The sequence below is a fragment of the Oenanthe melanoleuca genome, chromosome 9 (genome assembly GCF_029582105.1).
Source record: "Oenanthe melanoleuca isolate GR-GAL-2019-014 chromosome 9, OMel1.0, whole genome shotgun sequence".
Taxonomy (NCBI): domain Eukaryota; kingdom Metazoa; phylum Chordata; class Aves; order Passeriformes; family Muscicapidae; genus Oenanthe; species Oenanthe melanoleuca.
Window position 1 is genome coordinate 6,463,228 of NC_079343.1, and position 27,163 is coordinate 6,490,390.

Sequence of the window (27,163 nt, forward strand, 5' to 3'; positions counted from 1 at the left end):
CAAGAAATTGATAAGAATCAGACAGAAACTAACTAGTCCTTCTCTTTGCCAAAGATGCTTAATTCTTGCATTGTGTCTGGTTTTGTTTGAAATATCTTCAGAAGTGAAATTTAGTCACTGTCAAATAAATGTTTGTCCTCATTTAATACTTTATATCAAAATTTTCCTCATGGATCTTATATTCCCTCAATCAGAACCACAATATAGGACTGAGTCTTGGTTTGGTTTAGAAATATTCTTGACCATAGTGAAGGAAGAACTGAAAAATATGACAAATGCCCCAAAACTTCCCTCTTTTTTTTTTTTTTTCAGACTCTGCCTGCTATCCCACAGAGTATCCAAACAAAAAGCCTCACCTTGCTTTTACTTTTAACCCATCAGACCTATGTGCTGCTTTTTCAGCTGCAGTGTGACAGTTTGTACCATGGGAGGTTCATCTTGCTCAGATAGGCTCCTTGTCCTGCCAGCAAAACACTGGGGAGGAAGAGGTTACTAGATGGGAAGTAAACTTGTGCAGTCTTGATGTGAGTTCTTACAGAGCTCTCTGACCACAGCAATTAATTTGGTAGTTCCTATGAGTATTTTTGCAGCAAACAAGGCTGGCACCAGACTGTGGACATCCCATAAAAGGGAAAAAAGCACTGCTTTATTATTTAGTACTGTCATAAGAAGCAACAGTGAATAACCTGCTGTTTGTCACCTCACATGTCTGTCTGCTTAGGAAGCAGTTCCTGAAACAGAGGAAGTCTGCTGTAGCCATTCAGTCAGCCTGGAGAGGCTACTGCTGCCGCAAGGAATTCAGAATGGTAAGATGAAGGTGTATCAATGAATATATATTTGTGGGTGTGTGTGTTTATATATTGCACCCTGCCAGACTGAGTGGAGTATTAGGAATCAGTATATTCTCAACTGAAGGGAGAATAGACAAGATGACAGGGTGTAAAGGAAGGTGTAAAGTCCAAGGAGGGCTCTGGGATATCTCAGGGGTTGATGAACCTGTGACATTTCTGCTTTTTGGTGAAATAGGAACCCAACTCACCTTTGGCAGGCCTGGCTCCAGAGACCTGACATATAAGTGGTCCTACACTTCTTATAGTCGGAAACGCAAGCTTAGCCTTTGGTGCATCATCACCATGCTATGAGTGTCTTCTACTATAGGAAAACTGGGAATTTGTAAAAAATTACCAGAAAAATCACTATATCAATGTCACATGATTAAAAATTTTGCCAGGGGATATCCAGATTAGATATTAGGAAAAAATTTTCACTGTAAGAGTGGTTAGGCACTAGAATAAGTTGCCTAAGGTGGTGGTGGAGTCATTGGGACGTGTTGAAGAGGAGTCTGAATGTGGCACCTGCGGCTATGGTTTAGGGGTAGTTATGGTGGTGCTAGGTTGACAATTGGACTAGATAATTTTGTCTCTTCCAACCTTGGTATTTCTGTGTGATTCTGTGTGAAAAATATTGGCTGATCTTCTGTAGAAGGTGCATTTTCTGGATGAGAAAAACTGGGAGCACTCACAGGTTATGTATTTGTGTGGCAGGGATTACTATTATTATTATTGTATCCCATACATCCCATTTGAGATGGGCAGGGGGAGAAACGGCCAGTTTCAGTCAGAAACATTATATATTCTGCATTAGTAATGCAATTCCTGTCTTATTGTTTGTTTCCATTCACTTGGCTTTGTTTCTGCTCTGTTCCTCCTCTTGTAATCCCAGGCTACCTTGTCATTTTCTGGAGCTGCTCCCTGGAACAGATCCCCCAAATAACTCTATATACTAGTTTTAAAGGCCAGAAACAGAAAACAGAGCATAAAGGGTAATATTATATTAGCCACTTCCAGTGTCTTCATCCAGTTACCAAATTTTGTTGTCTTCTGCTCATGCCACCTTACACCCCAAGCCATGTCGATGGTTTGGAACCATAACGATTTCTTTCTGCACCATGCACAGGTGCTGCTGGGCTTCGGGCGGCTGCAGGCGCTGTACCGCAGCCGGCAGCTGGCTCAGCAGTACGAGGTCACCCGGGCTCGCATCGTCAGGTTCCAGGCTGTGTGCCGCGGCTACCTGCTGCGCCAGAAGGTGGCAGAGCAGAGGAAAGCTGCCTGTGTCATACAGGCGTATGCAAGGGGCATGTTCGCTCGCCAAACCTACCGGAGGATAAAGGGAGAGGTAATGCACACAGATACCTTGTGAACACATTGTGATTTTATCACCAGCAATTGTTGCCTTAACATAGCACTGTGTGGGAATATTAATTTTGGGGTATTTTATTTTGAACTCTTGCCAAGTACAAAAGCAGAGTGTTAAGGAGACAGATCTTGTTTACATTTGCTTTATGTGATCATTCTCATGGATCTAAACTTCACTGACATAGCTGCAGTGGCTTTGACAGAAGGGAGAAAAGATAAGATCTGTGTGTATCAGGCAGTCCTGCAAGGGGAGATCAGTTTCTACTGCAGGGTCTGATAACAGCACTCAGGGATCCATCCAGAAAGGAATCCCAATGCAGTGTGTCTTGGTAGGCACTACTAGCCCTTGGCAGTCCATAGCACACGAGAGGCTTCTCCCTGATTTCCTTTCTGTACCGATGCTGTACAAACAGGACAAAGCCAGTTTGCAGATTTCTGTCTGTGGCCTGTTCCCTAAAATGTCAAATCTTGAACTAAGCCTTTGTTGGGACAAAGTCCTGGTGTGGACAGTTTGTTAAAGGCAGAAATCAGTTGGCTCAGCAGTTGTACAAAAGTCACAGAATAGTCCTGTTTTCCACAGAACAAGATGGAAGCAAGGAATATCCACTTGAAAGAAGAGAAACATCTTGTCCCAGTCCTGGGACCACTGAAAGGAGGGGAAGAAGCTGAGAGATTAGAAAAGGTAGGCATGCTGGTGGAGGAACACTGGCCAGTGTTACCCAGCTCACACCTGCGGACTTGCTCAAACCTCTGAGCACGGCTATGTTTAAAGAAAAAGAAGACATAGTTGTAAACCCATTTGTAATGATGCTTTGAAAATATAACAAGGCAAACACATACACATTTCTGATTGCAGTGTAAGCTGGCACTTTAGCCAAATATGCCCAATGCTATTACAAGTCTTTTGACACAAAACATGTTAAAATTTTAAATATTGTCGGGTTTTCTGCTGTTAGAAATTTGTGTTTTCCTTGTATTATCTCCTATTGATTAAATTCTTGAATAATTGCACATTATTATCAACAGGTCAAGAGTCCATAAAGATAGCTGTAAGAGCAGGGCCCTGCTGCTGATGTGCCAGGTCTTTGTGACTGCTTGACACAAGCAACATTTGACTTCCAGTTTCAACACTGCACTGGCAGAGCTGGACCTCACAGTCACACACCTTTGTAAAAGTGTTTGATCTTCATACCCCTTCACTCTAGCAGAATGATGTTCATCCATGTTGTTCATGTTCAAGTCATGCCTATTTCTGTGTTTAAAGGAATACCTGCCAACGCAGGAGACAGAGGAGGCAGAAGCAGGACAAAGGAGGAACGTGCTTGACGAGAAACCAACAAATTATGATGTTATCAGTGACCAAGAAATGGTGGACAAAATTTTTGGGTTTTTACCTTCTGTGATCGGAGGCCAAGAAGGACAGGCTCCTGTGGGTTTTGAGGTACAGAGCTGCAGAATGGGTCATGCTTATCCCTTATCCCTTGTGTAAGCCCATTGATTGCTAGAATTCCATCAGTGGTCAGTTCTGTTTAATGAACTTCTGTACAGTGAAAGAATCCCTCAAATTATGCATCCAGTCACTAGGGCATCTCTTGCAGAGGTGAGTTCCCAAAAGTTCTTGGTCACATGCAGCAGGACTATAGAGCTTCCAACTTCGCATTTGTTTCTTTGGCCCAACCAAACAGTGACACCCTCTGCATTTTGGCACCAACCTCATGCTCTGCTGACAGTGCTCCCAGTGATTTTCTGTCTGAAACAAGCTGAAAGTTCATGACCCAAGTTATACAATATTCTTGAAGGCAAATTTTGGGATATACCTGTCCTGATAGCTGTGGAGGTTGGAATCTTGTAGGAAGAGGTGGGCAGAATAGAATGATATGGATAAGTACAGTGAATAGCAACACCTGGATTTTCAATCAGCAACATTCTTGCTGAGGACTAAGACAGGAAGGCCATATGGAATGGATGCATCTCAAAAGGGCAAGCTCTGAGTCCAAATGATCTATTGGTAGCAGCTGTAAATGATTTTGGGGTTAGCTGGAAAGGCAAATTCTGGAAGACCTATGGCCAAGGGAGAAAAAAAGCAAAACTAAACATAAGAATATCAGAGTTCAGTAAAGGAAAATATGCTTCTTCCTCATGTTCTGCACAGGACTTGGAAACAAAGCCTAACAAGCTGGAGGAAGTGGACCTGGACATGGTTCCCATGAGTGTGGAGCTAGAAGAAGAAGCACATGGTTTGGAAGAGTACACCTTCCCCAAGTTTGCAGCTACTTATTTCCAGGGGTCTTCTACACATACACATATCCGGAGACAGCTGCGGCACCCACTACTCTACCACGATGACAAGGACAACGTCCTGGTATCTTGCTCCTTGTTGTTCATGTTGATCCTGCTCTCTCTACAGCCCTGGCTTTACAGTTCCCATCATCCTTGGGTCCTGGCTCTGGCACAGCCCTGGGAACCAGAGACTCCAGAACCAAGGAGATAGTCCTGAGCCATGGTATTGAAAGCAGAGGCTCCTATCAGCATTTTTTGGCATTTTGCTGGCAGGCACTTCATACTACACCTGCCCAATGCAGGATCTCTGGTCATCTTTGTTTTTGCCCAAAGAAGGAACTCAGAGGTGTGTTTTGACTTCTCCAGACACCCTTTGGGGACAAAAATGGACTGGAAAGAAGAAGCATGAGAGCTTATCCATTTCTCTGCTCTTGTTAGGGTTGCTGGTCTGTGAGATAGGATAGAAGGGGGAGGGCCAGGCCTCCAATATCCTGTTGAACCAGAAGGGGATTGAGAAGGGTGTTTTCCTTGATTCTAAGCAGCCTGGCAGAATGGAGGACCCCATGCATCAAGAACTTTGCTATTACTTGGCTTTCTAGTTCTGGGCATGAAGGGTCCTGGCAGACTCCACTGCTTATCTGTCCAGGTCAGCAAATGCAGAGTGCAATTCAGCCAAGGCTTCTCCACCTCCCTACAGCCATAGCACACCTCCAAGGTGCCAGCAAAGGGAATGGTGAGGGCTCAGCAATCACAGAGGAAATCTGACTTTCCACCAGAGCTGTACCCTCTTCCTTTAGTAGAAAAGTGTTGTGTGTTGCTGTCTTGTTGTTTGGTATGAAACTAAACTCTTTGTGTAGGCAGCCAGACAAAATGGGAATTTTAACAATTTGGACTGGGTAAAGAAAGAAAATGCTCTTAATCTAAACAGGCAGAAGTGGCATGGAGCCATTGGTCCTGTTGGCAGTATCTGACTGTTGTTTCTACTACTATAGGCTTCTCTAGCTGTGTGGGTGATCATCCTGAGGTTCATGGGGGACCTGCCAGAGCCACCAATGTTTGCCAAGACTGCCACCACCAAGAGCAGCTCCGTGATGACGCAGATATATGACACACTTGGCAAGAAAAGCCAGGTCCAGCTGAGGAATGACAGCCCAAATATGGTAAGACAAGCAGGCTGTGTTTATGTTTTCTCTTGCTTTCCTTGACTTCTGTGCTGTCCTACCAAGAGTGAGAAAAGCAAAGGAACACTTTCATGCTACTGTACTTGAGAAGCCACAAGTGCAAAAGGTCACCAGTTAGTCCTGGCAGGACACTCAGCTCCTTCTAACAGGAGAGGAAAAAATAAAAACATCTTCACTTGAGCATCTTTCTGTCCTTAATGAATCATTCTTGCTGTGCATTAAACTGATTTCCTATAATGGTAATGTTTATTGCAGAGAGAAGGCAGAAGGGATTACAAGATTTCTAAGGGGATTTCATCCCTGAAGCTGAAACGGTCATCCAAGCTGACAGCGAAGGTAAGAGGTGGAAATAAATTGCTTCCCTTTCTTCTTGCCTGAAACCCTGTGTTCACCTTTTGACTGATGTTATGTGAGCAACCTCTCAGGTGAGAACTTGTTCCCCTGCCAAACCAGGGCAGCCCTTTGTGGGACACCTGGTGCAGTGTTCTTTGGAAACAATCCCCATGTGCATTGATGTAATCTGTTCTCTGGCACAGAGCACAGGGAGATATTTATTACTGAGAATTGTTGGCATTACAGAACAGCTTGCCCAGAGGCCTGAGCAGACTGAGAACCATATGCTTAGGGCTGTACAGGAGAGTACAAGAAAGTTCTCCTAGCCAGAGATAGTGCTGTAACAGCACATTTAATGAGTTACCTTGAGAGGGAAGGGGGCAATATGGCCTGGTTCTCCTGCACTGAGCAGGTAGAGTTTTAGCCAGAAAGACAGAGAAGGAATGTCTCTCATTTATGGGAGACCTGCCTACTAAGAGGGGAGATTTCTAGAGTACTCTGGGGTTCTACTCTGTTTCTTTCAGGTGACAGATCAACTACAAAGTGGAGAACAGGCTTTCCAAGAGGACATCTCGATCTCCCAGAGACCTATGTCCAACCTAGAAAAAGTACACTTCATTATTGGCAATGCAATTCTGCGTCCTGCCATCAGGTAGGAAATTTGTGCCTCCTTCCTAGGGCCAGGTGCCCATTACATCAAGGAAATCCAGCATCCCTTTTCCACAGTCCTGGACAATGATTCCCTTACTGCCTTTTCTGGTATTTTCATGTTGCAGTTTAGGCCAGCTACCTCCATGTATGGCTTTCTGAATACTCCAGAGGTATGGAAAGGGGAAGAGCTCAGGGCTGTGACTCAATAACACTTGAAGGTGGAGCACTGTCCTGGAATGAGGGAGAGTAGTCACTCAGAGGAGTAAGAAATACGGAGATAATGTATACTAGCTGGATGAAAGGTTTCCTAATAGCCTCTTTTTGAACACTCAAGCAATGTCCCCACATTGGAGACAAAGGTCTGGATTGCTGAGTGTATCAGACACTAAGGAGAAATCCTGACCCCAAGCAGTGTGAGGCTGGACCCTGGGCCAAGCATGGTGTGAGGATAAGGCAGAAGTTTGTTTCTTCTGACCTGACCCCATGAATTCTCTCCTTTGTTTTATCCTAAGCGCTTTTCTGTAACAGTGCCCACAGACACAGGCCGTGCCTTGACCTCAGTCATGGGCTGCATTCCTCTCTTCACAGTCACTTTGTTTCCATCAAGACACTCCCTTAAAGCAGATTCTCAGCTGGCAAAAATTGCTTTCAATCCATATATCGTAATAGCCACAGGCTAAGTATCTATACCCTCAGTTTGTGTTTCGTCAAATACAAGAACTCATTGAACTTATGTCCTCTCACATCAGATTTAACGAATGTGTGTTCCAATAGTCTAGAAAGTTTTATTTGTATGCAGATTTTTGCATCTGTTTCCTTTAGGTCCTTGCTGCAGGTAGCCTGCATTTTCAGAAGCACTCTGAAGCACTCCTTTCTCTATTTCTGTAGAAGATTCACTCGAAGTTTGCATATAAATATAAATAATATATAAAAATACATAAATATGTAAATATATAAATTTATAGATATAAAATTAAGCAGGGTGTCCCCCATCCTTATCCCCAAGTCCACTTACAAGCAGACAGAAAAAAACCATGAATTACAACCCACATGCCGTAGAGAGCTCAGAGCAAGTTACACATCTAGACTCTTGGACAGCAATGCCATTTCACAGCTGTGTGACCCAGCAGTTGTTTTTCCTGCACGGCCCCCTGCTTCTGCCAGAAGTTAATTCAGCATGGGAATTGCACTTGAGCTGCTTGAGTAAGAAGGGGTGGCAAAAGGCCCTAAGCATGCATGGAGCTATTTCCTGTGGTGCATTACAGGTGCTATCGTAGCTATTGTGGTTGAACCTAGCTCAGATCTACTTCATCATGCTGCAGTCCTGCCAAACTTGCAGGAGAAGTGTAGCCAGAGACAGTTCGCACAGTGAATTATCTGTTGCTCTCACATGTTTCGTTACAGAGATGAGATTTATTGCCAGATTTGCAAACAACTCACTGAAAACAGCAACAGGAGCAGCTACGCTCGTGGCTGGATCCTTCTGTCACTTTGCCTTGGCTGCTTTCCTCCTTCAGACACGTTTGTGAAGGTACACTGCTAACCTTTCCTACAGCAGCTCACATGCCTCAGCTGAGCTGGTGCCTTGTGTATTTTGATGTTTTGATGCTGACAGCCACATAAAATGTTTGGCTTTCAGAGCAGCTGGTGCTGTGGTTTCAGCAGAAACTTTCTCATCTTATATGCTTATCTGGGAATCTAAATAAATTATTGCTGCATTCCCATTTAATTTTCTTCATTACATGTCATACAGCCTGGATTCTGTTGATCATCACAGCTCTCATTTTATAGATCTGCAAGGGACCTGGCAAATTTTAACCTCTCCAATTCTGCCTTTACAGCCAAAGACAACCAAAAGGTGTCTCCAGTTACAACTGTAGTAATTAGATATATTGAGGAGGCCAGTATAAAATCCCACCCTCAAGTTTTATGAGTCCTTATTCCATATCTCTAAGCCCTAAAAAGTCCAATAGGTATTTGGACTTTAAAATAATTTATTAATTTCCAAGTTTAAATGGATGATAATTCACTTCACCACAGGATAAAAACTCAACCTGTGGCTCCAACTTGACATCAGGCTTCCTCTTAGATCTGAGAGGCAAACAGGATCAATGGATGTGCATTACACTTCAGCCTTGGTTTACTAACACCCCAGTCCAAATGATCAATCTAGTCATAAATGCTGCTAAATGGACACTATTTGGAACAAACCAGTCATAAGCCATAGGCATATTTTGACACCAGTCTTCATCCAAAGACTTGGAACCATGCAGACCTCATGAAAGACATGACCTTACCCTACCTCTAGGAATATTCTTAATCATTGAAATAACCAGGTGAATGACCCAAGTCCATCCAAGAGCCATACAGACTCCAAAATCTCAGTTTATCCCATTCATCTCTTCAAATGTCCAATCTTAATCGTGGACTTCAGTGGATATTGTCAGAGAACTGGTAAAACTAGAAGTATCGATCATCATTAGACCTAATCTGCCATTAGCCCTCTTCCCAGCTCTTCCATTTGTATAGCATGTCATAAGACTTCAGGCTCTTGGGTTGAAAACACTTAACTCTGCTCTAACCTAACCATAAGAATAAAGTCTCCACTACTCATGTAGTTAAACATGGTGGATGAAGTGACACAAGTGTTCTCTCCCTTTGGACTGAAAGTTCTGAAGAATGAGTGAAAACTAAGTGTCTCAAGCCTCCTTTTTGAAGACATTAATTTCAACCCTAATATTTAATATTTTCTGGTGAACTGAAAGCTAATGGCTCACTCTAATCTAGTGTATCAGCTGCAGATGGTTTTTAATGTTTTCTGAAAATTAATGCTTCCTAACTCCTTCTCCTGCTCTGTGCATGTAGTACCTATTGAATTTCATCCACCACGGGCCCACGGGGTACGCTCCATACTGTGCTGAGCGTCTGAGACGCACCTACACCAATGGGGCCCGGACTGAACCTCCCAGCTGGCTGGAACTTCAGGTAGCAACTCCCTTTTGGCTTAATTATATTGATCTGGGACATTTTATACTGGTTTTTGTAACTATACTACATTCGCTAACCTGTAATAGCAGACGTTCCTAAATCAAATCATGGAAATCAATTGGATTGAAGGCCAGTACCTTGGTCTGGGCAGTTTCTTGGATAGTCTTCTTCTGGCTATTCAGTTATCCTAAATGCAGGAGAGTATGTAAGCAGCAGCAGATGATTTGCAGGGAGATACCTCCATCTACTCGGGAACCACAGGCCAGAACCAACCTCCTGAGAAAAGCCCTTCCTATCACTTTTGGAAGGAACTCAGCAAAGCTTATGCTTTTAAAATGAAGGGAAGAAGGGAGTATGATGGTGCTATATTGTCCTCCACTTCCTTTAAATTTCACCCTAGTAATTAAATGTCACTGTAGTAATTAAAAATCTCATCCTCCACTTTTAAGTAAAGACCTCAGTTCAATTCCTCCCTCAATCTCAGTGACCCTATTGCTTAACACACATCTTCCCGGGCAATGTACTTGCTGCAGGCTATCTCCCAAAAGTCATCAGGATAAATTTGGCTCATGAGAAGTCTATCAGTTGGCACTGTTATGTGATTATCAGCTCTCCTGAGCTGTGAGGAGGAGAAAACTGGAGTCCAATGGTGCTCCAGGGGTATAATTTATATTTACTACTCACCATGCTCTGAAAAAACTGTGTGGGTGTTCGAGATTCACTTAAAGATTGTTGACCAGGTTGTACAGGGTGTGGAGCTCTTAAATCTAAACACCTTCTTCATTCTTCAGAAGAAAGTATGGTTTGCCCATCATTTTTTTCTCCCATTTAACTCTGACTTACAGGCAACAAAGCAGAAGAAACCCATTATGTTCAATGTCACCCTGATGAATGGCCAAAGCATCACTATCCCTGCAGACTCTGCTTCCACTGCCAAAGAGATCTGTCAGTTCATAGCAGATAAAATCAAACTGAAGGATGTCTTTGGGTTTTCGCTCTACATTGCTGTGTTTGATAAGGTAAAGTGTAGAAAAATAGAATGAAAGCTCCCTTCTATTTCTGTGGAGTTGCTGCTGCCCATCCAGCCTCACTGAGGACTCCTGAATTCTGGAACACCCTCAACCCAGTCCTGCACTGAAACCAAATCCGTTCTGAATCCCAGCTGGATCTCAAGACTTGATAATCCTGTTCTGCCTTTCTCTTGGCTCATCACTAGGCAATTCTCACTGCAGCCCTGTAAGGTTTGCCACACAGCTGGCTAGTAAAAACACCTCCACTTACCACATCCAATCTTGCATATTCATCTGCTTACCTTTTCGGAGTTTTTCTTGCTGTCAGGAGAGCAGGAGCTTTGTTTATTGTCCTTCAGGCAGAGCCAGAGCAGGCATGCCAGTAATGCAGTGTCCCTCTGGCAGGTGTGGTCGCTGGGCGGGGGCCGGGACCACGTCCTGGACGCCATCTCTCAGTGTGAGCAGCTGGTGAAGGAGCGGGGCACACACGAGCGCCACGCGCCCTGGCGCCTCTACTTCCGCAAGGAAATCTTCACCCCCTGGCACGACTCCCACGAGGATCCCGTCGGCACTGATCTCATTTACCACCAAGTCATCCGTGGCATTCGATTTGGAGAGTACCGCTGTGAGAAGGTGGGTGTCCTGAGCCGTCCTCCTAAAGAGGCAAAACTGTATTAGTGCTTCCCACATTATAAAGCAGGAAGATGAACTGAGTTTGTAGTGGATGTGAACAACCCTTCTCTTCTTAATGAACAATCCCTGTCCAGGTGATTGTACCAGCTGTCACACTGGCAGTTCTAATGAATACTTTTTCCTTCCCTGAAACTATCAGTTCACATGGGAGCTTGGAGGCATGTCCAAAGGGGCAAATTGGGTTGTACTTTAAAATATCTTTGCTAATAATCTCTCTGAAGTTATGATTGTGTGAAGTTCATCCCTTCTTATGCTGGTGACTGTTAAGAGTTATCCAGACAAAAATTGAGAAAACCCCATTCCTAAATGGTTCAAAGGTTGAAAGAGGCTATCTAGCCTTTGTGACATCCTTCTAGGCCTCTTTTAATGGATTAATTGTTTCAGGAGGAAGATTTGGTGGAGATAGGTGCAAAATATTGTTATATCCAATTTGGAGATACCATCCACAATGAATTTGTGCAGAAGGTGCTCCATGACTGTATCCCAGTAAAACAGCTGAAGTCCAAGCCCCTGGAAAAGTGGGTGAGCCTTATAACCTATGCACATGCTAAGGTAAGAGGTTTGTCAGGCACTGCTGGGTAACCACTCTTGAGCAGCAGCTTCTGCTTCTTTCACCATTTTCATTTATGAATAGTCTATAGGGAAAAAAGGAAAACCAGCTCAGTTTGTAGATCCCAAATAGCTCATTTGGTCTGGGGGAGCAGAAAACTTTTCCACTCACACTTCCATATAAAGAGCAAGGGGAAGGAATGAAAAAGTACATTTAAATCTCTGAATAGAGTAGCTTTTAAGGCTCTATTTTCCATCTGACAACCAAGTCAGGATGGACATGGGATTAAATATTGGTTTTGATCTACAGATAGATTACCTGAATTATTTCCATGGCATCCAAGGTGTTTTAGACTGTGAACAGGTCCGTGGGGGGGGTGGAGTTTGGAATCCAGATGCCTGTGGGCAGTCTTAGCTGCATGTAGGTCCCTGGAGATTGTTACTGATTTACTTTCTCCAAGTTCCCTTGACACCAGTAACAGCAGAGGATTGTTGGGATCTCTGGGATCGGGCTTGTTCTTTATTTTCTGCAGACCATGCAAACCAGATTTTACTGAGAAAACCTTGGGTATGTTTTTTCTCCTGCAGGCCCCATACACACAGGACCATCTCTCCTCTCAGACTGTGAAGGAGCAACTTGTAGATTTTGCTCGTTTTCAGTGGCCTTTGCTTTTTTCCAGATTCTTTGAAGTCACTAAGTTTTCAGGTAATACCTGGAGCTTGGGAGTAGAGGACAGATATAAGATCAATAGGAGAAGACTTTTATAGCACTGATAAGGATTTTTTTTCTGTATTTTCAGGACCCAGCTTGCCCAAGAACCGCTTCATTGTTGCCATAAATTGGAAAGGCATCTGCTTCTTGGATGAGTCAGAAAAGCGTCTCCTTGAGCTAAGCTTCCCAGAGATAACTGGCATCCACACCAACAGGTGAGGGCCCCAGAAAGACAAGGTCTGAAGATGGCATCTCTTCCATACTCAGAAACTTCTCATACTTCTCTGCCACCTCCTTAGGTGATTTGATCTGTGCCTGGAAAGGTGGTTTAGCCTAGGCCTGGGAAACAAAAAGGGAAAACTTCTGAGCAGCCTGTAAAGGCTGTACTGAAAGGACTGGATCCTTCCAGCTGGTGTAATGTGATCCTGTTCAGTCAGAAAGGTGTAAGGAAGCACAGACAGGCATCGAGACAAGAATGGCCCAAATAACTGACACAGTTAAGCCATTGTCTGTTGTGCATGCTGGGTGTTCACATACTTCTTTGATGTTATGGACCAGAACAGGATCACTGAGAAAAGCTTGCTCATGGCAAACATCCTTGCATCAGGTCACTCAGAGGAAAGTACACAAAAAAGCCTCCTGTGAGGACTGCCAGAGATTTATTTAGTTGTCAAATTACTCCAAAAGAAGGACAATTATTTTGTCTATTTGGAAGCACTTTTGTACAAAACATGGTGGAGTCCAGAGCAAAGCTGAACCACTTCAATTCTTCACACCTACCAGCTCATGGGACGGCAAATTAGGAACTACCAATATTCACTGTAAGGGAGTTATCTGCAAGGAGATGTGGGTGCCTTGGCTGTGTTTACAGATGGGTTTAAGTTTTTCAGATGCTCTGGTAGCAAATTGTTCAATAATACACAGGGCAGTGAAGTCATTCGGCCAGAGCTGCACTCTCATCACGCTTCGTGCCGAGGAGTTTGTTCTGACATCTGTAAACAGCGTTGTCATTGCTGAACTGGTTGTGATGTTCCTGGAAGGACTGAAGAAAAGATCACGATTTGCTGTGGCAATGCATGAGAAAAAATCTCAGGGTAAGTCTCATAACCTTTCTACAGGGTGGGGAAGAAATCATGAGATAATCCACAGCACTTGTTTGAAGGTGCTAAAAGAGGAGAGGGAGAACTTCATCAAGAGTCCATTTGCTCCCAAGGGGATGCATCAGCACAGCAATGCCGACCATAAGGCAATGGGATTCAGTACTTTTGCAATCAAGTAACATTTCCTTTCTCCTTCTCCTTCTTTACATATTTTGTTTAGATAGTATAGTCCAGGAACTCAGTTTGGTTATGGTAGGAAGTTGGATCTGGGCTCTCTGGAAATACTTTGCAAAAGAATTTCACAGAGGCAGTAAACTGAAATTTTCTGTGGAATACAGGTGGCTCAAACAAACATACATGTTTAAAATGTAAACATTAACTTCAGCTACTTACAGCTACTGAGTTCCTTTCCATGCTTTGCTGCCAGTCTAGACACAAAGTCAACGTTCATGTGAATCACGTTCTGCCTTTGGCCTCAGTGGATTAAAATCACGGCATCAGAGGAAACAGAAGTGATTTCTTTGAAGTGTTACTGGAAAATTAGCCATATTTACACAAATCACTGCTAACTGAATTCAGGCCTTCAAAATACAATTCCCTTGTCTTTCACATTGCAATCCCTTTGCATTTTCTTGGACTGGCAAGCCTGAACAGTACCCCCTTGTTCTGTTTTCCAGAAGATCCTAGCATCCTGTTCTTCAGGAAGGGAGACTTGCTAATCTTCACAGAAGACAAAACGCTGGATGCAGACTCTGGCTGGATTTGTGCCCAGAATGAAAGGACAGGCAAAACAGGGAATGTATTTTTGGAAGACATCTACATCATTCCTTCCCTCACAAAACCCTCTAGTCAAGTGGTGGTAAGGAAAGCTAAGCACTCCCTGTGAAAAGACTGGAAGAAGATAAAAATGTTAATATGCTTGAATTAATAACTGGAAGATAATTGTCCCTCCAAAGTCAGACAGGTTCTACACCTCCCATTGAAACGAAGCATTTACTTCTGTCCTTTCTGTCTGAAAACAAAACTAAAACTAACCCAGACCCTAAGGAGAAGACTGCAGCTGCATAAAAACAATGACTTAAAAAATCCCCCCAAAATCCAGTCTATTCACCATGGGAGATTGCAGTGCCTGGAATCAGTAGCAATTAACGGGTATGGGTGTGCAGTTGAATTTTCCTGCTGTCACTCTGGGCTTGAGTGGTTGATCACATTATGCCTCAAGAGAACCTCTGAGTGCAGCAGGTTACTTAAACACAATATGGTCTTTGAGGAATCCAAGGTTTCTCATTAATGCCTCTGCTAATAATTTTGTCTTCAGTTTTGAGGATTCAGTATACTGGATCCTGTGCTAACAGATAAAAAAGCAGAAAAACTAGTGGCAAAACACACTAGAGAGAAGCAGGTGCATTGTAAAACATGTGTTGTGCTTTGGATAATCATGTACATTTTAATGTCCACTGCTGTTATGTCTGTGTAAATTGCTTCTTTGAATCAACTGTACCCAGCTCTTTCTTGAGTCTCTAGAGATGCTGCTTTTGAGACAGAAGGTCTCTGGCAGCACACAGGACTACCTGCACATAAACACTGAGTAATACTTGACAGTGTGTGCAGAGACCAAGTGACATCCCTATGTGGCTGTGTTATTCCAGAGTTTGCTGATGATGTCTCCAGACCAGAGGAGGACAGCTTCACAGAACTCCTTCATGGAGGAACCTGATGAAGAGGACATCAAGGTGAAGCCTTACACCCTGGAAGAGTTCTCCTACGAACACTTCAGGTGAAGCTCTCCGTGTAGAATATGCCCTAGAAAAGTTCTTGTTGATCAGTAATCCTTAAAGCCTGTTATGTAATGGCATCTCCCCCTTCTGACTGGGTTTCTTTTTTTTGTTCACTGTAATTGTGACTTTGGATATACAGAGATTCTGGCACATGGCCTATTGTATCTTAAGTCTGCAGGAATGCAAAGAAGAGGGTAGAAGAACCCCAGCTGGACTGACTTCTTCTAGCAGGCCCTATTCTTACTTCTCACCCCTTCTTCAGCACTTACCAGCTACTGACCATACAACATCTCAGGCTTCAGAAAATAAGGGGAAAACTAGTTTTCTAAAAAACCCTCTTCTTTTTGCAAGCCTCTTATCTTCTGGATATACAGGAAACTACATTTCCCTGCTCTTGTTGATCTACAGAATCAAAGGAGATCTGAGATCACCGTCTTGTGAAAAAAAAAACAGGTCTAAAGATATGACTTTGTGATAATGACCTCCTTTGTTCATAGCAATACTGATCCTGTAATTTTGTATTGGTTGCACTTGTCTTCATTTAGGGCTCCTGAGAAGGAATCCATCAGCAAAGCTGTTCTCCAGAAATCCCGTGGGCACAGTCAATTGTGGGCACATTCTAAGGAGCCTCTGAAACAGCCATTGCTGAAGAGAGCATGCACAGACCCTGATCTTCGGGATTTGGCCTGTCAGGCCTTTATTGATATCCTTTCTCTCCTTTCTTTGGGATCTAAGAACACTGAAGGGAAGGAAGAGTTAGCTAGGTCCACTAAACTACCTCTCTTGAGATATCTCAGCCACCTTACAGGGAATACAATCACATAAAGATGGAGCGGGTTAAATCTGTTTCCCCTGTCTACACAGGAAATGTTCCTATTTCCCACTTAGACATCAACAAAGTCACTAACATGTTAGGATCCAGATGAAACTTCCTATTTGCCTTCCAAAATTGGCCTGCTTTTCTCCTTAACAGCACATTCACCCATCATGAAATTCATGGGAGACTACCCCTCAAAACAGGCCCACTCCTCCATCGAAGTCACTGACCAGATATTTGTGCCAGCTATCCAGGAGGAGGTCCTGAGGGATGAAATTTACTGTCAGATTATGAAGCAACTGACTGAGAACAGAAACAGGTATTGCCTGGCTGCAAACACCCTTCTCCTGCAGAGCCAGGCCTCAAGTGCAGGGGGCACCAGGAACTCCTGCTGCATTTGTGATGCAATGGGGGCAGGGGGAAGGATAAACAAATGTTGGAGTAACAGCTTCTTCCCCCTTTTGCCAGGCAGTGCTGTGGGGCTCACCTTTGTGGAGTGCTCAGGAGCACTCCCAGGCAACGAGGGCCAGAGAGCTCCATCAGCCATCTCCCCTGAGCTGCTGCTTTGCTCCCATCAGCATTCTGTGCTCATCTCCTTGTGGTGTCAGGCAGGCAAGGTGTCAGTGAGGCTCTCCTCCTCCTGAAGCAGTCTGGAGGGGGAACACTACATAGTCCTTGCATCCCTTCAGTGACTGCCCTGACAACTCTCCATTTAAATTTCCCAATGGCAGCATTCCCATCTCACAAAAACATAGTTCACACTGGATTTTTACCACCAGTGAATAAAAACTTTTGAGTAGTTCTGTTAATTAGGTTACATAACTGCCTAGCAGAACAGATTGGTTACAGAGGCACCTGCCCACATAAAATCTCTGGAACAGGCCGGTGTTTTCTTCCCCACTCACAAAATAATAATTTGATCTACTTCCAGGGAAACTGAATTGCAAAAAGGAGCTTAAAATAGTATTCACTGTTAACAAAATTATTAATTTCTGGATGCATTGTGTTTATTTATTTATTTTCTGTCTTACTGATACAGAAGGCTTACATGTAGTGGAACTTTCATCATGTGTGTTGAATGGTAAATTCCCTTGCAAGCAGTGAATCTTACAGTCTGTAACCATGGTGCCAGTGCCATGCCTGATGTATTCCACCAATTCAGTAGCTGTTGTGAGTGGGATTACTGATGTGGAAAAACAATGCTTGAAAGGTGGCTATTTCCATATACTTTCATTAGAACAGCCAGAGCAACAAGTCTTTCATCCTTCCCAGGCTGCTGTGTTGTGGACCATGTCCTGCTCTCACATAGACACAAACATCACTGATCTATAGAGTATAAATGGGATTAAAATAGCCTGTCTTCATCTACAAAATTAGAACAGTAAGCGGGAATAAAGAAGCCAGAACCTCTTTATATAAGCCTGATGCCCTTTTAGAGCCAGACATGCTGACTTTACCAACCAAAACCACTTTCATACCAGTGAGCATTTCAGAGCAATCCTTGGACACAGCTAAGTGTGTTCTGCTCCTGGCTTTGAGGCAGAGTCACTGACCACCTTAAGGCTGCAGAGCCCTTAATGGTGAGGGCAAGGTGCCAGTAGACCTTCAACTGGCAGATTTCACAGATGCAGATGCTGGAAGAATTTCTGCCTGAAAAATAGTATCAGCTTGATCTGGAGCATTTAAGAAGTGCATCTATTTCACTTCATAATGCTATCAACATGCTGATTTTTCAGAACAGAACAGGAGTACATGTAAGGGGAAGCCAGTGCATGCAAAGTGCTCATGCCCTGAGCAAAGCTGTCCAGTGCAGAGGGCACGTAAATACATCCACTGAGAAACCACAATCTGAATACATGTGAGCTTGAACACCAAATCAACCGTGGCTTTCCAAGAGGATGGCACCAGGGTCACTGCTGCTAAGATGTCTGCTAAACTGGAATTTATATTAATTAATGAGGTTTCCATCTATCATGAGTATTTTAGGACTTGGCAATGTCTTCACATGCCCGCTGTTGTTGTTGCACAGCAAATTAATGCCAGAGCCTGGGTGAAGGCTATGTTGATTTGCAGCTCTCTGCAGAATGGGACCATGATGGGAGTGTATTTCTCTTTCCTGTAGCTGATGTGTGGTCAAACAGAGAATTATGTAGCAGAATTATTGGCTTTGCATTCACAGGTACAGCGAGACCAAGGGCTGGCAGCTCCTCTGGCTCTGCACTGGCCTCTTCCCACCCAGCAAGTCACTGCTCAAACACGCCCAGAAGTTCATAGAGACACGTCAGAAAGAAACACTGGCCCCAGGCTGCCGTCGGAGGATTCAGACAGTAATGAGGTAAATAATCTGGCATATAACCAGATCAAAGTGTTCAAATACCAATAATCAGGTCCCAAAAAACACACAGGCTAAAATAATGTGACTGTCACTTTCCTTTTCCTCTTTACATCTTGGTTTTTTAAAAGTAATCATTATTTTTAATTTTTTTTATGGACTTTGAACCATTAAAGAGAGATCTATGTCACAGTTTCACTTTTTTCTTTCACAGTTAGCAGCATTTTAAAAAGTTCATCACCACACATAATACCTGACTCCCAGAGCTGGGTATTTCAAACATCCTAAAGGGCATGCAGCTTGGAATGATGATATCCTGACCTTACTTTTCTTTGGTGAGGCAGTATGACCATGTTGAAATCAATTCCTATCCTTTGAAAAAACCCAAATGAGCAAAGCCCTGATTCCTACCTGGCTGCTCACAGCAAGACACTTCTCCATCCCCTTGGCATTACACCAGGCTGAAGCAACAAGAGCCCCAAACCATAGTGCTTCCTGAGCTTTCAAATGTGTTGTCATTCTAAGGGACATGACACAACCAGAGAGAGGGGAAGAGCTAACAGGATTTCAGGAAGGATCAACTGAACTGTAGGGGAAAGGTTTCCCTAAATTCCTCCAAGCACTGGAATAACCCAGCTTGCCCCTCTGAGAACAAAGCTTTGGCTTCAAGGTTGACTCCAGCCTTCTCCCTTTTGATGGTGCTGTGATTTATCACTTGCCTGCCACATACCTCATCAGCAAAGAATCTGTCCAATTATTTCTCCTTCCAGCTCCTCCATCTTCCCCTTTCTCTCAGGCTGGGCCACATGTTTGGTCTGTGAGCCCCACAGGTCAGGCTTGAGGGGAACACAAACACAGTGGATATCCCTCTTGCAGTGGATGAGGGTTGGCACTGCTGGGGAAATGTCACCACACATTGAACTCACTTTTGAAGTGTCTGAAAAATGCATGGCAAGGAATGCTATTCATTGTTTATTTCTATGGAGAAGACTTAAAAATTCCTGACTCCCTATATCATGTGCTATTCATGCTCTAAGCCCTGTTGAGCTGTACAGAGCTTCTTTAGAGAGAGCAAACTGGGAGGGGAATGCAGAATGGGCTGCTTGGAAGGAGAATTTTATCTGCTCCAAATCTGGAGCCTGGGGGATGGGAAGTGGAACAAAGACAAATCTTGTCTTCTAAGAGTGGTTCTTTTCCTAAGATTAAATGTGCATCTGCTTAGAATAGAATAGAATAGAATAGAATAGAATAGAATAGAATAGAATAGAATAGAATAGAATAGAATAGAATAAACTATTTCAGTTGGAAGGGATCTTCAATGATCATCTAGTTCAACTTCTCCGTGAAAGTAACCTGGTCTCTTTGGAAAGGGCAGAACAGGCAGCTCAAAGGATTGACCTACAATACATACAGGGGAAGCCAACTGAGCCCTTGGGTACACACTTTTTCCTCCATAAACCACTTTACAGCTTCATCCCCAGAATGTTGGCCAGGGAACCATCCTGATGGGAGTTAAGCAGATCTCACCTTGAATTCCTAGCTCAGGCTGCAAGGAGAGGTGGGTAGCCCTATGCCTCTGCAGCCAAACTACTGCAGTTCCTGGAGCTCCCAGGGCCTCCCTCTGATGCCAGTTCAGGAACAGGTGACTGAGTACGGCAGGTCCACACTTCATACAGTGCCTGCACAGTACAAAGCACATGCTGTTCAGCTTGGTTACACTCAAGCTTTCCTTCTCCAAATGGAAATGCTCCTTTATTGAATGGGAAAAAAAAGTTTTCAATCCACATAATTAAAGCTTGCATTCAGACTAATCTCCTGCTGAGAGACTGACCCAGTGTGAGAGGCCAATAAGCTATGGTGTTCAAAGTACCTGAACAGCCTGCTCTGTGCCTCCAAGGACAGGAATTTACCAGCCCCAGAAGGCAATTTGCTAGATTTGCTCTCACTTTAACTATGTCAAGGTTTTGGCATCAGTGAGACTTCAGGGCCAGTTCCTTTGCTTTAAAAGGCAGCTCTGCTCTGAGATATAATTTCAAAGAACTGGGTTTGTACAGCTTAAGCACCTCCTAAGTTAGTGATTGCATTCCAGCTCTTATATAACATGTAATGCTTTCAGGAGCCCTCCAGACCTTTTTGGTACTTGGGCTCCAAGTAATTTTGTATCCAAATAGATATATTTTTGCTAAGTCAGGAATTAAATACAATTTATTTCTCCTTGTAGCCATTATATTCACACTTCAGTAGGAAAAATGCTGCTGAATCCATATAAGAGGCAATGCTGCTGACTAGAAAGGTGCCTTATTCATGCAACCATCTTGCAGAGTGGAACAGATTTTTACTTTACATTCTAATAAGACCCTCAGTTTCTTGCTATTGATACACTCAATTTGCACTGGGGTGGAGGTCCATTGGAGCCCACCCCATTGCACAGTACTGGCATTTTGGAGAGTGTCTGCTGTTTGGCTGGAATACTGTTGTATTTCTTCAATGACTAAACTGATCTCTCTTGTGATGGTGGTGGCATTTTCCAGGAGTGGCTGCAGGAAGTGGCCACCTCATCCTGTGGAGGTTGAGGCCATTTTACAGAACAACACTAAGATCTCACACAAGATTTGCTTCCCCAATGACACAGAACAGGTGAGCACTTACTTGTCTTCCCAGCCTTGACCATATTTCCAGCCATGATGTGCTCATCCAGGAGCACGTGTGAAGACATTCAATATTCTTATTTCTTCCTCTCCTCTGTGTAACAAGAGTCTTGTTATCTCATAGACATTTGATGTGGGAACAACCACCAAAATCCAGACTCTGTGTCAGAACATTGCTTCCAAATTGCAGCTGCAGTCCTGGGAAGGTTTCAGCCTCTTTGTGAAGATTGCAGACAAGGTAACTCCTTCCTGACTCTGGCAGGGTAGCCAGACTGCCCCTCCCCTCTTATTTGCCTCACCTTATGCCCCACCTAAATAACCATACAAAGCCAAGGACCAGAGCAGGTGATTACTGTTTCTGTCTTACTGAGGGGATACAACCTAAACTTGAACTTTTATCACTTGGCAATTATTTTCAGTCTCTTGAAGGTGCTGGATGGAGATGTAGAGTTTCTATCATTCTGCCAGTACCCAGGTGGCACTAAAAGCAGGGAAGATGTAGGCTTTCTGGCAGCTGCAAGGATGGTTGCATACTGCTGGATTCAGCCCTTTTTCACTCAGACTTTGCTCTGGACATGTGCTGCACATGTACAATGCCCACTAGGATTAGGGAAGGCAGGGGCAACCAGCACCGGTTAATTACTGTCTGGTTTGTTGGGAGCCTGCCTTGCCTGAGCTGAACCTTGGGCTGGATGTCTTGCTGAGAGAAACTGTGATCAAGGCAAAAGCAGCACAGAGCCCTGGCACAGGGAGTTTATGGTGTGCTGCCTTCCTGAAAAGAGAAACCCAGTATGTAACAACACTTTACAAAGAGAAGAAGACTGGGAATAAGGCAGGCATCTTCAGCTTGACTTCAATAAGCAACCTGGAAAGCAAGAAGCAACAGAAGATGCAATAAAGATACCCATATGAAATATAAGTAAATTGAGCCTTCCTCCTCCTATTTTTCTACTTCTTTCCTACTGTAATTCTGCCCTCTCACTGTAGACAGGGAAAGAAAATTCAGCCAGATACTTGGGTGTGTGGCACAGGCAGTATTTTATATGATGTGCTAACCCTTCCTTTCTCTCCTTCATTGCTTGGCCTCTGCAGGTGATCAGTCAGAATGAAGCAGACTACTTCTTTGACTCCCTAAGGCAGGTGACAGACTGGAACAGAAGGAACAAACCAGGAAAAGATGGTAAGGAGAATGCCAGCATGACAAGAAGCTGCATGAGATGCTGTGTTGAACTGGAAAACAGCTGATCCATCCAGTAGGATTGGGAAGTATTAGCAGAGTCTTGTATCATTTTTGTTTGTACATACATGGTTGCTGCCTGCAGAAAGGTATAGTGACCTGATGCAGCCAAGCATTGGCTATCAAAAACACCAGAACACTTATGGGGGGGGATATCTCCAGAAATTCTAAAACAGTAAAAAAGATTTTTTTTTACCTGTTGTATCCAAAACACACAGCTGGATACACGAGTTAGATAGGCTGATCCTCAAATACTAAGAATCAGCCAACATATGCAAATAGATTCTTTAGAGCATGTCCCATTTCTTGGGTTCTTAGAGAATTTTTAACCAGGTTATTACCTGGTGATACCCAAACACTAATTATGTTGTCAAGAAACCACTTGTTAGAATAAAACAATGTAATACTAATAACAGCAATTCCTTGCACTTACCATCCCATCCTCCCCTCCCCCATGGATAATATAAATTTTGAAATCTATATCAAACTCAAACTCCACTCAAATTTCATATCAATTTGTCCTGACCTTTGCATATTTTAGGACAGGTTCAACTGAGGTTCAACTCCCTGAAGCTACGTCTGTGTATCTAAGATTTTCTAACTTCTCTTCCCTCAGCTGATGTAGCTGCTAGGAGCTCTGAAAATCACAGCATAAAGATGTGGGTGCACTAAATCACAATTCATTTGTAGAAGCACAGCCATCAGGGGATGTACTCCTATCGGTGTGGGAGAATTCAGGTGTGCTGCACACCAGCAGGCAGCTGTCATGAGCACCAGTAACACCCAGTGGTAGTCCCTCAACTTCTCCATCTGATCATTGCATGAGCAGTGTCCAGGAACTGAAAACTAATAATTTCTTCTGTCATCTAATATGGCTTCTTGTGTTATTTTGTTAGTAACTTTGTTTGTTACTATAAAAACCGTAATTACTTTTCTGAAGAATTTCACAGGCAATTGAAAAACTGTAGAACTGTCAGTGGCACAGAGGACACTAACAAGATCTGATCTCCTTAGGGGGTGCTCTGTCTGTGGCATATGAAGTGTATTTCATGAGAAAGCTGTGGCTGAATGTCACTCCTGGCAGGGATCTGAAAGCTGATACCATTTTCCACTACCACCAGGTAAGCAGCTCCCTAAGGCAGAAGTGTCGTGTGAGCCAATAAATACTCCTGAAAAATTAAGTCTGTAGGAATATTACTATCTCCCTCTCAAAAGCCTGCATTATAGAGCCCCCAGAGGAATACCTCCTCCAGAAGGGGGCACAGCTCAGCCTCACAACATATTTACTTCTCACAGTGCTCACACCTTAGCTATACTGAACATGTTAAGAGTACAGCTCCTTTACCTCACTGTACTGTGGAAATGCTCATCTTGCTCCATAAATCAGAGAATCAAAGAAAGTTTTGGGTTGGAAAGGATCTTTGAAGATCATCCAGAGAACCTCCAGAAGGACCCAGACGTTCTTGGGATGTCCTTAGCAAGACTTGCATCCTGACCTCACAAATTTAGAATGTTTAAGTCAGTGTTTGCTTTAGCCCATTCTGCCTGGATTCAGAGCTGGTCTCTTCCAGGAGCTGCCAAAGTACCTCAGAGGCTACCACAAGTGTTCCAAGGATGAAGCTGTGCAGCTGGCAGGGCTGATTTACAAAGCACGCTTCAACAACGACCGCACACAGCTGGCAGCCATCCCCAAAATCCTGAAGGAACTGGTGCCAGACAATCTGCTCCGAGCAGTGTCACCAGATGAATGGAAGAAGGTAAGAACATCAGCTTTCATTAGTCATATTACATATATAGAGCTTTAGTAGAGAAAACACATTAAGCCACACTACATTTTTGATCTGATGGTCTTTGAAAGTACTGTGGAGGGATGGTATTGGATATTGCTGGATTTTCCTCTTCCAATCCAGATTTTACATACTCTACCAAAATTCTGAAAGATATCTGTAGGCCTGGATGGCTTATCTGTAAGTCTGCATCTTTCTTGGACATACTAATCTATTTCCAATGCCCAGAAAAAGAGTTAGAGATAGGAGAGTCAGTGATGGGACTTGGAAGTTGAGGATATTGGACAGAAATAGAAAAATAAGGTGTCTTGTAAGTATTTCTTGGCAGCAAATCAATCTCCTTGCACCATGTCCATGCTACTTACAGCAAAAGGCTCTTTTATTCACAAAAAAGGCAAGGAAGTTTCAGCAGGTACTTATCACTTAGTCTGCTGAGGAAAACACAGGACATTCTTTCAAATACAAAGGGAAAATTCACCCTCCATTTTTCAACCGAAGATATGGGTGTTGAACACTGGCTTTTTGAGTTTTATCTCACGTTGCCCCTCAGCCATGAAGTCCATTTCCTCAAGCTGCTGGGCTTCCTTCACCCAGCAGAGGAGTAAGGAACACTGCAGGGTTCTGCCTTCACCTTGTCCCATAGCATAGCAGCTGTTTTCATTTTCAGTTTTCTGCTGCTGGTGATGAGCTGATGCTGTCTTCAGTGCTAAGGCACCTGAAACCTGCCTATCTCCAAGTCAACTGGCTTTGTATCCTCTTTTCCTAAACAGAGCATTATTGCAGCATATAGTAAACATGAAGGAAAAACTGTGGATGAAGCCAAGATTGCTTTCTTGAAAATGATACACCGGTGGCCAACGTTTGGATCAGCCTTTTTTGAGGTCAAGGTAGGTTTGAAGGCCTGTGTGAGTGGGTTTGGTAGTAGATCAGTACCAAGGAATACAGACTGACTATAATTCCGTATCTGAAAGTAAAAATATGTTATAAAGTTGAATTCCTGTAATCTATTGAGGAAAATTCAGTTCCTTCCAAGCTGGGAGATGGATTCTTTATCCATTCTGAACTATGCTTGTTGTTTACTGGCAATGTTGTTGCTTTAATTATAACACCTCTACTACAATTGTGTAGTAGTTGTAGGGGGCTAAATCGTCCTATCACTGCTCTCCACAAGAAAATGTTGCCAAATCTTATCTCTTTTGTGACTCAGAACATGAATCCTCTCATTCTGGAATGGATATCACCCAAGAATAATTTCCCATGTGTTACCTTTAATTTCTGCTCACTAGGCTCTTAAATGGTTTGCAATCATTCATGAAGCCTGTTATCAGACAGCATAGTAAATAATGGACCCGATTCTGCTGTCATGTAGCATTTGCTCATGTCATCAATATATGGCTAAAATGTTTCAGTGTTCATTTGGGGAAAAGGTCAAGAAGCAATGGACATTGTTAAATGGGCCCCAATACAGATAATTTCTCAATTTTCTGATTATCTTGCTGTGCTACTCATTTACAGCAAGCCTCAGAGCCCAATTTCCCAGAGATTGTACTGATTGCAATCAACAAGCAAGGAGTCTCACTGATACATCAGAAGACAAAGGTAAACAGCTGCTTCTCACAAGTCCATCTAAGGAAGATTGAACAGACCCTGCTGATTTAGGGACAGAGATAGGACCTTTGCCCAGGAATGGCAGGAGAGGATAGAGGCTCTCTATTCATTTTCTGTGTGAAACTGAAGAAAATGTTACTGCCTCAAATCACTTTTTTGCAGTTTCTATACTGGAAAGGAATAGGATAGAGCATCTCTGAAAAAAGACATGGGAATCACAATAGACCTGTCAAGATGGTAAGATCAGGAAGATGGATGGGCAGTGCACCCAAGAACCTGCCTCAAAAACATGCTTTGTAGAAAGCCCCAGCTGTCTGAAAAATCAGGCTGAATGCCATATTTAGCTGCAGTCTAACCCCAACAGTATGAACTTACCAAGTTCTCAGGAAAAGGGAGTATCACTTTTTGCTTTCAATAATGGAACAATTAAAAGAGAGGTTTAGATTATTGTAAATCTAATGGCAGTGTGCTAAGGCAATATATAATGAAAGGAAGTCTCATTAGTGTGATTAAGATTTACCCATTTGGTGACAATACAAAATACCACTAATCTGGATGCAAGAACTACCTTGATCCACTGCTTTTATAAATGAAGTGGGAAGAACAAGAATTCTCTGGCTCCACAGGTTTTCTTATGTAACAGCCTGTTTTCATTTGAGAAATGTTCTACAGATCAGTTTGTTTTCCCTTACAGGATATTTTAGTAGTCTACCCCTTCAATAAAATCTCCAACTGGAGCAGTGGGAGTACATACTTTCACATGACAATAGGGAATCTGGTACGAGGAAACCGGCTCTTATGTGAGACATCTCTGGTAAGAAGTTTTGCCAACTTAGACATAATAAAATCCTTATTTTTCCTTTCCAGCCAGGATTGCAACAAAAGAGGGTGTGAAAACAGATAAATACCAGTGCAGATACAAAAAGCATTCACTGCTGTGTCAAATAAAATTGTCATTTAGAACTGACTCAATTCATATATAATGCTATCTGATGCAAAGATGCATGACACAGGACACAAGGAAAAATAGTGATTTCCCAAATTCTTCCCAAACATCAAAATTCTATCCATCTGAGAAGTTAAGACTGCAAAGCTATGTAAGAGGCTTTTTGTCTTGCATGTCTGCCTTCAGTTATGTAATAATACCAGCCTTGTAAGACTTCATATTTTCCAGGGAGTGGTACCACCTTTTTAACAGTTGGTTTCAGACTATTCACAGTCTCAGAGAAGCATCAGTGTACTAATATTTAAAGATAGGTTTGTA

The 27,163-nt window shown here is 43.1% G+C and overlaps 1 protein-coding gene across 1 annotated transcript in view; it reads left to right on the forward strand.

The window, feature by feature from the left end:
• Window positions 1-27,163, forward strand: part of LOC130256607 (unconventional myosin-VIIb-like) — a 48,240-nt gene that overhangs the window by 19,066 nt on the left and 2,011 nt on the right. Inside the window, exons 20-48 of the mRNA XM_056498361.1 lie at window positions 722-806; window positions 1,957-2,175; window positions 2,776-2,877; window positions 3,460-3,636; window positions 4,348-4,557; window positions 5,468-5,635; window positions 5,912-5,992; window positions 6,514-6,641; window positions 8,045-8,171; window positions 9,506-9,625; window positions 10,474-10,647; window positions 11,044-11,271; window positions 11,716-11,883; window positions 12,469-12,586; window positions 12,681-12,807; window positions 13,517-13,686; window positions 14,370-14,551; window positions 15,342-15,469; window positions 16,016-16,173; window positions 16,453-16,606; window positions 18,467-18,622; window positions 21,151-21,256; window positions 21,392-21,505; window positions 22,360-22,447; window positions 23,519-23,625; window positions 24,076-24,261; window positions 25,062-25,178; window positions 25,807-25,890; window positions 26,594-26,713. Of these exons, the coding sequence (XP_056354336.1) occupies window positions 722-806; window positions 1,957-2,175; window positions 2,776-2,877; window positions 3,460-3,636; window positions 4,348-4,557; window positions 5,468-5,635; window positions 5,912-5,992; window positions 6,514-6,641; window positions 8,045-8,171; window positions 9,506-9,625; window positions 10,474-10,647; window positions 11,044-11,271; window positions 11,716-11,883; window positions 12,469-12,586; window positions 12,681-12,807; window positions 13,517-13,686; window positions 14,370-14,551; window positions 15,342-15,469; window positions 16,016-16,173; window positions 16,453-16,606; window positions 18,467-18,622; window positions 21,151-21,256; window positions 21,392-21,505; window positions 22,360-22,447; window positions 23,519-23,625; window positions 24,076-24,261; window positions 25,062-25,178; window positions 25,807-25,890; window positions 26,594-26,713 (4,102 nt within the window). The remainder of the gene's footprint in view (window positions 1-721; window positions 807-1,956; window positions 2,176-2,775; window positions 2,878-3,459; window positions 3,637-4,347; window positions 4,558-5,467; window positions 5,636-5,911; window positions 5,993-6,513; window positions 6,642-8,044; window positions 8,172-9,505; window positions 9,626-10,473; window positions 10,648-11,043; window positions 11,272-11,715; window positions 11,884-12,468; window positions 12,587-12,680; window positions 12,808-13,516; window positions 13,687-14,369; window positions 14,552-15,341; window positions 15,470-16,015; window positions 16,174-16,452; window positions 16,607-18,466; window positions 18,623-21,150; window positions 21,257-21,391; window positions 21,506-22,359; window positions 22,448-23,518; window positions 23,626-24,075; window positions 24,262-25,061; window positions 25,179-25,806; window positions 25,891-26,593; window positions 26,714-27,163) is intronic.